This window comes from Mirounga leonina, unplaced genomic scaffold (genome assembly GCF_011800145.1).
Source record: "Mirounga leonina isolate KUSES-001 unplaced genomic scaffold, KU_Mleo_1.0 Mir_366, whole genome shotgun sequence".
Taxonomy (NCBI): domain Eukaryota; kingdom Metazoa; phylum Chordata; class Mammalia; order Carnivora; family Phocidae; genus Mirounga; species Mirounga leonina.
Window position 1 is genome coordinate 19,881,314 of NW_023270709.1, and position 8,088 is coordinate 19,889,401.

General features: G+C 40.4%; 2 protein-coding genes across 4 annotated transcripts in view; both read left to right on the forward strand.

Moving 5' to 3' along the window:
* RNF144B (ring finger protein 144B) overlaps nt 1-8,088 on the forward strand; it is a 176,764-nt gene that overhangs the window by 147,231 nt on the left and 21,445 nt on the right. The window lies entirely within an intron of this gene.
* LOC117997452 (28S ribosomal protein S36, mitochondrial-like) lies at nt 2,238-3,265 on the forward strand. The gene is made up of 3 exons (XM_034985752.1): nt 2,238-2,308; nt 2,548-2,591; nt 2,820-3,265. The coding sequence occupies exons 1-3, from the start codon at nt 2,238-2,240 to the stop codon at nt 3,011-3,013; spliced, it is 309 nt and encodes a 102-aa protein (XP_034841643.1). The 3' UTR covers nt 3,014-3,265.

Below are 8,088 nucleotides of genomic sequence, written 5' to 3' on the forward strand. Positions count from 1 at the left end.
CCATTTGTTCTTTTGGTACCGCACCTGTAATCACCCTGATGGCTGTGTGTGTGTGTGTCATTCTAATACGATTTACAATCTATCAGGCTCATTTTCTTTCTGACTTTGGCCTTGGGGTAATTTATATAGCTTTTCTTTCTTTCTTTTTTTTTTTTTTTTTTAGAGATTTTATTTATTTATTTGAGAGAGAGAATGAGAAAGAGAGAGCACGAGATGGGGGAGGGTCAGAGGGAGAAGCAGAACCCCCGCCGAGCAGGGAGCCTGATGCAGGACTCGATCCTGGGACTCTAGGATCATGACCTGAGCCGAAGGCAGTCACTTAACCAACTGAGCCACCCAGGCGTCTTATATAGCTTTTCTTTTTGTACTGCCTATTTATCTGTCAGATTTATTTATTTTTTGATCTTTTACCAAGATCTTTTTTAAGGAGCCATTTCCCTCCTGTCACACTCTGTACATTCTTGAACTAAATGGTCTGTTTTTCTTTCTTTCTTTTTTTTTTTTTAAGATTTTTAAATTTATTTTAGAGCGAAAGTGTACGTGCACAAGCGGGAGGAGGGGCAGAGGGAGAGGGCAAGAGGAAGCAGACTCCCTGCTGAGCGCAGAGCCTGATGCAGGGCTCCATCCCAGGACTCTGAGGTCACAACCTGAGCTGAAACCAAGAGTCGGATGCTTAACTGACTGAGCCCCCCAGGCGCCCCTAAATGGTCTGCTTTTCTATATCTAAGAAATAGAAAATTGTTCCGCTAGAACGCATTGTCTCATTGCGTATATAAAATAAACTCTCATCTAGCATGAACATACAATTTTCTGATTGCTAACTTTTAAATCTGGATTAGTAAAGTCTAAGAGGTAAGATGGAGGAAAGAGGAACATTTCTCTCTCATGTGTGAGTCTTTCATAGGTGGTCTTGCGTATCTTTGCTTTGATGCATTATAAATTGATCAAACAGTTTGACTCATACATAGAATTTATTTTTTTTCACAGATACCCATGTCCCACTACAGATCCCATGAATTGATAATGGATTTTATTATCCCTATTTTATTTTATAGATGAAGAAAGTGACAATTGCAGAGGTTGAGACCTGCCTAGCATCACACAGACTGTGTCTAAGCTTCTACATCTATATGAATAATTCCATATTTTTTTATTAGGGTAACATCTATCAAAAACATAAAACTTACCATTTCACCCATTTTAGGTGTACAATTCAGTGGCCTGTTGTGCAACCATCACTCCCATCTATTTATCACCCCAAGCAGAAACTATAATTAAATAGTAACTTCCCATTTCCCCTTTTTTCCCCAGCCCCTGGTAACTTGTACTCTGCTTACTGTCTATAAATTTGCCTAGTGTAGATATTTCATGTAAGTGGAATCATACAATATTTTCCTTTTGTGTCTGGCTTATTTCACTTGGTATAACGTCTTGAAGGTTCATCCATGTTGTGGCATGTATCAGGACTTCATTTCTTTTTTTTTAAAGATTTATTTATTTATTTGAGAGAGCGAGAATGAGAGAGAGTACATGAGAGGGAGGAGGGTTAGAGGGAGAAGCAGGCTCCTCGCCGAGCAGGGAGCCCGATGCGGGACTCGATCCAGGGACTCCAGGATCATGACCTGAGCCGAAGGCAGTTGCTTAACCAACTGAGCCACCCAGGCGCCCCAGGACTTCATTTCTTTTTATGGCTAAGAATAATATTCCATTGTATGTATATGCCACATTTTGTTTAACCATTCATCTGTTGAAGGATACTTGGGTTGTTTCTACCTTTTGCCTGTTGTGAATAATGCTGCAGTGAACATTGGGGTACAAGTATTTTTTAGAGTCCTTGCTTTCAGTTCTTTTGGGTATATACCTAGGAGTGGAGTTGCTGGGTCAAATGGTAATTCTATGTTTAGGGTTCGAGGAACTGCCAATAAGACATTTTTACTATTGTAAAGTATGGGAGTACATTACATTTGGAAGTACGTTAAGTCTGGTGACCATTTGGTTCAACTCCTTCATTTTATAAGAAAGGAAACCAAGGTCCAGAGACATTTTGATCTGAGGTGATTCTGGAAGGCAATTTGTAATTCTTCAGTATCAATTCATGTACTTCTTCATTATCATCCATAATAAAGAATTATTATTAGAAAATAGGCATGCCAGAGGGCCCGCCCCCAGCTGCCCAGGACTCCTGTTATCTCTGCGCCTAGCGAGCGCCCCGGAAGCTGCTGCCCCATCCTGGGATCATGATGGGCAGCAAGATGGTGTCTGCCAGCAGGGTCGTTCAGGTAGTCAAGCCACATACTCCATTCATAAGGTTCTGTGACAGGAGCGCCTGGGTGGCTCAGTTGGTTAAACGGCTGCCTTCGGCTCAGGTCATGATCCCAGGGTCCTGGGATCAAGCCCCATGTCGGGCTCCTTGCTCCGCGGGAAGCCTGCTTCTCCCTCTGCCTCTGCCTGCCTGCCGCTCCTTGTGCTTGTGCTCTCTCTCTCACTCTCTCTCTCTCTCTGTGTCAAATAAATAAATAAAAAATCTTAAAAAAAAAAAAAAATAAGGTTCTGTGACAGAAGAGACAATCCTAAACCTAATGATACCACAAGTTTTTTTGTTTTTTTGTTGTTTGTTTTTAAAGATTTTATTTATTTTTTATTTGAGAGAGAGAGAGAATGAGAGAGAGCATGAGAGGGGAGAGGTCAGAGGGAGAAGCAGACCCCCCGCCGAGCAGGGAGCCCGATGTGGGACTCGATCCCGGGACTCCAGGATCACGACCTGAGCCGAAGGCAGTCGCTTAACCAACTGAGCCACCCAGGTGCCCTGATACCACAAGTTTTGAAATCAGCAGGACTACCGTCTCACTCTTCGATTTCACAGCATTCTAAGAGAAGTAAATCCCCAGATTTGCTGATGCATCAGGATCCACCAGACACTGCAGATATAATAAAAACATTACCTCAGAAATACAGAAGGAAACTTGTATCTCATAAAGAAATTGAATTCATTCAACATGGAGGTCCAGAATAATCACTTACAGTGTGGCTGCCATTTGTCATCAGACAAAAAAGTAGTCTTTACAATAAAGGGCTTCCAAAATGGCACAAGTGAAATTATATAGTAAACAACTTGAATAAATACTCTGCAAAAAAAAAAAAAAAAAGAAATCTAGAAAATTTAGATGGACAGCTGTATTTCCTAATATATGTGTCTTGGTCAGCTTCTCCACAAGTTTACTTAATTGTTTATATGCTTATTAAAGTATACATTTTTAAGTGTTAAAAAAAAAAAGAAAACAGGCATGCCAAGTAAGAGTAAATTTAAATTAATACAGTGTTACATAATGGAATTTACTTGATTGGCATAGTCTTTATCTAAATTGTATACCTCATTTTTACTCGGTAGACATCCTACCTCAAACTCAAGACTTATTAGCTGGGTGACTTTCAGGTCTATTCTGTGAAAGGTTTTTTTTCTTTGTTTGTTTGTTTGTTTTTAAGATTTTACTTATTTAAGAGAGAAAATGAGAGAGCACAACCGGGGAGGGAGGGGCCCAGAGAGAGGGATAAGCAGCCTCCCCATTGAGCAGGGAGCCTGATGTGGGGCTCGATCCAAGGATCCCGGGACCCCAAGATCATGACCTGAGCCGAAGGCAGATGCTTAACCGACTGAGCCACCCAGGCGTCCCTGCCATGAGAGTATTTTATGTGGAACTGTTTAGAATGGAATCTTGGAATGCTTTAAATACTAATGTTGTGAATGAGCTAAATGACTTAACTGGTGGAAAGTAAAACTCACCGGTGGGACTCTCAGCTAGAGTAGAGATTGTCGTGGCTCTGGAAAAATGTAGAATCAGATCAGTGGCAGCCCTGTATCCGAATTCCAAAAATTTTCATTAGTTTTGCCCAATTCTTATTGCCTACCAAGTTCTCAGTTTTTAGTTGTCATCTGTGTTTTAATTGTCCTCTGCTTTATGTTATGTATATGGTTAGCTTGCCTTTTATAGCTTTGTTTTCATCTAAGTCTTCATGGGGAAAAATATTTCGAATAGGAATGAGCCTAAATCATCACTGTTTACATAAAGTGGAGAAACGGCATTTGGCATCGATTGGTTATTCTATGAATCCACTCTCCTTCCATCTGTGACTTTCCATTGGCTACTGCCCTGTTTGTGGCTTTCCTTTTCTGTGTCAGGCTTCCAATATTAACAAAGAAAAGAGAATACTAAGTTTGGCATGTGTTAGTGATCGCTGCTGTGCTTTCTTCTCGTTCTCAAAGCACATGATGCCTGATGATTAATGTTAGAATTTTGCTTGTCTCTCGAATCTGCTTGCCCAGAATCTACTTTTTCAAAACAGTTTGGGTTTTTTTGGTTATTTTTTTTTTTGAAAATTGGGTCAAGATTTTCCATCTCTACTCCTTAAGCACTTTTCCTATTTTTTTGTGACCTTGTTTTACTTATTATAGTTGCAAACTGCTTCCATGTCTTGGTAGGTTAACATGTCTGTTCTTGGATATTTGTATTATCATATAGTAGCTGGAAACTCCTACAAATGGTTCAAGTGTCATAGTGTTCTCCTTGGAAAAGAAGTGAAGTAAAATAGGAAGTTATTTTCCTGTTACCTGTTAATCCTACTGCATTCGCTCACATCTTCAGTATCTACTTTTTTGTGGACTGAGTATCTATTGTGTGCCAGGTGCATTTCTAGACTCTGCTGTAAGCCGCGGCTTCATCTTTCCCTGAAAGCCGTCTGTTCTCAGCATTTGTCCCAGCCTCCTTCCACTGTGAGTCTCAGCATTTATGATATGGCTCTTTGAGTTTCATCTCGTGCCTTTATCTGTCCTTGGGGAAATGCTCCCTGCCCCTCTTTTGTGTCCGATCATTGAAGGTTTTATCTCACCAGAGCTCCATGTGTGCTTATTTGGTTTCTTTTGGTGTTTTTCTTTTTAGGGCTGTGGGATACTTTAACGACCTTACTGTCAGTTTGGTTTGATTTTTTAACACCTCCCCACCTCTCATTAGGTATCTTCCTTTTCATAGTTTGTGATCACAAGCACATTCTTAGTGTGTGTGTGTGTGTGAGTGTGTGAGCTTTTGCCTGTTCTCTTTTTGAGCCTGCTTTTCTGGTGTTTTGCGGTAAATGTGTGACTAAGTCTAGGGTTTGCTTATGAAGCTGTTCTGTGCTTCTGGGCACTAACACTTTCTCCTCAGCTTCCTACTTCCTCTCCTTCACCATCACCTCTTTCTTGTGGGTCAGTTCTAAAAATCTAAAACAGTACCCTCTAGACATTTCAGCTAAAGAATGAACATATCTGCAAGAAAAGATATTTATCATGAGTAGGGTGGCATTTCTAAAGGGGACCCAAATGAGAGGCACAGTGTGAAGTGTTTGCCTCTCCCTGTGTGCACTTCATTTCCTCATCTATAAAAGGGGGATAATAATGGAAGGCTTATGCTAGGGCTGTTGTAAAGAGTGAGTTAATATTGTGTGTCTGTCACCGTGCGCACTCAATAAATTACTGTCATTATTGTGTTGTTGTTTTTGTTATTCATCCCTACCACTACCGCATCTTATCTTTATCCCAGTTTTCTAAACTAAATGAAGAAGGCATCTTCTAGAATCCAGATCATACCTCGACTGAGTGTATAACACAATAATACCACTTTTGTTCCCTTTTCATCGTAATCCGTATCTTTTTCAGCATGTTTCTACCCTTATTGTCCTAGATTCTAAAGTGTTGTATGGCACCGTGGTAAGAAAGCGAATTCCTTATACCACCGGCCATATCCGGTTCCTTCATGCTGTTACTCAAAGCATAAATCCACCTTCTCTGTCTGCCTCCAAGGAGATCATGACTTGCTGACCTGGAACATTCAAAGTGGCTGCTTTAAAGAGAAAGGGTTCCTGTGCTGATAGTGGAAATGGAAATCTATTTAATAACATGATTATGTTTTTACATAGAGAATGGTATTCTAGGAGAAAAAACAGCCCAGTCCCAGCAAATACTCACTAACCATAAGTAAAGCAAACTCCTAACTTCTGTGGGTTTTAACAAACCAGCGTTAGACTAGATAAACTCAGACGTTTCCAGGTTTGAAATTCTGTGCTTCTCCTCAGCAATCTTGACAGCATCCCCTCTCCTCATGGCCACATCTGTTGGAGTTTATTTACTATGGCAGATGTTAATTCTGATCAGTATAGTTTAATTGCATTTTAACTATTTACAGAAGACCTTTGTTCTTTGAGATATCAGAAAGCAAATTAACTTTGGCATAATTAAAAATGCAGTGGGTCATAAAAGTTAAAACAGTTTTATTTTAGCTGATAATTAGCTTGGATGTATCATGTTTCCCACAATAAGAAATCATGGGCTATCTTTTTTGGCACAGTTTCACGGTGGAGGAAAACCCACTCGTGTTAGTTAAGAGAATTTACAACAATAAAAAGCAAACTCTGCATACCTAATGCTGATAGTTTCAGTTGGGGAAACCAAGGGTCTTGAGATCAGTTTTTGAAAACTGAAGGCGATCACTGGGGTCAGACATGGCCCTTAGGTCTCATGGCAGTTTTATTTTCTCAGAATGTTTCTATTTCTCAATAATTGTCAGGATACAGAAGTAGAAATAGCTTTAAATAGCATTTCCTGCCTTGCATAATTTATATGAACAAGCAGTCTTAGATCAGTCATGGAGCTTTACTCCAGTAATCAGTTTTAATTTTCATAAGTAAATTCTGGTTGAAGTTTGTGAATTTGTCTGTCTCTGATGTAAGTCCATTACATTTAATCACTGCTAAATCATGTTCATGTCAAAGTGCAGGGGGCACCACTGGGAATGATTTACACCGGCCCCTGGTTTCTCTTTTTCTAGATTCCCGAACTTAGCCCCATCTCAGAGCTACATGAAGCTTTCATCACTGCTGATGCAGGAGAAATTAGTTGAATATGCATGAGTTCATTTTCTTCCAACTTTGGAATAGAAATTTGAAGGAGGAAGAAACTAAACCTTAAACTTTTGGGATAGGGGCGCCTGGGTGGCTCAGTTGGTTAAGCGACTGCCTTCGGCTCAGGTCATGATCCTGGAGTTCCGGGATCGAGTCCTGCAGCAGCGGGGAGTCTGCTTCTCCCTCTGACCCTCCCCCCTCTCATGCTCTCTCTCAAATAAATAAATAAATAAAATCTTTAAAAAAAAAACAAAAAACTTTAGGGATAATTGTGCATTTTGTTTATCTACCTAAAAACTCTGTTTCTGAGGCCAAGAGCCAGGAGTTAGAATTGAATTCACAATAATAGTAATAAAAAGTGTACTTTTTTTAAACCTGTACCTGTATAGGGTTAATGCAAAATTTTTAAAACACTTTTTATTACAACCCCTCCCCCCGCCCCCGTCTTCTGACTCCTCTCAGCTCTTTGGGGTGGAGTCAAGAGTGAGGGGAGGAAGCCCTTGTTCACGGACAGCAGTTTGGCTTCCACCTGGTGTCCATCAGTTGGTTCTTCTTTGGTTTAGTTTAGGACTGCTAATATCTGATGCCCCTTCAGTATTTTTTCCTTTTCTGGTAATCTGGCCTCTAGGTTCCATCCGTGGTACATCCTGTTACCTGACAGAAATAAAGCAAAATTGTGCTCTTCATGGCATATTGAAATTTTAGTAATTCTTAAATAAAATGACTCTTTTAGCTTCTATGGACACTGACTTGGGGCTGCTCTTCTAGGAGCTGGGCTGACGAGCAATCTGAAGAGCAGATGTTGTGCTCTTCAGTGTAATCTGGCCAGACTTGTGTGTGTGAACCCCTGTTCTTTTGGGAGGTGCTCTTCTCCAAGAGACTCCAAGGTGCCCTATACAAAAATCTCCCTGTTCCTGTTGTTTCCATTTCTGTTCGCGGGAAATATCTGAATGCAGGGCCGAGCAATATAGAACCTTGCTCTGTATGCCGCCATTATCTTTTATTACCATCGTCTATTGATCTGATACCATTTCTTACACTTCTGTTACGTTGCTTCTTCATTTATTCCATAAATACTACATTCCAGGAAGCTTTCTAGATCAGTGCTTGTTGACTTGAGATGACTGCAACCAACTGCATCTTGAGATGACTGCAACCAAC

Excerpts from the sequence above, each read along its gene's own strand:
- LOC117997452 (XM_034985752.1), top strand. The coding sequence starts at position 2,238 with ATGATGGGCAGCAAGATGGTGTCTGCCAGCAGGGTCGTTCAGGTAGTC. Across the intron at positions 2,309-2,547 it reads CCACATACTCCATTCATAAG|GTTCTGTGACAGAAGAGACA; the intron begins GTTCTGTGACAG and ends AAAAAAAATAAG. Across the intron at positions 2,592-2,819 it reads TAAACCTAATGATACCACAA|TTTTGAAATCAGCAGGACTA; the intron begins GTTTTTTTGTTT and ends TGATACCACAAG.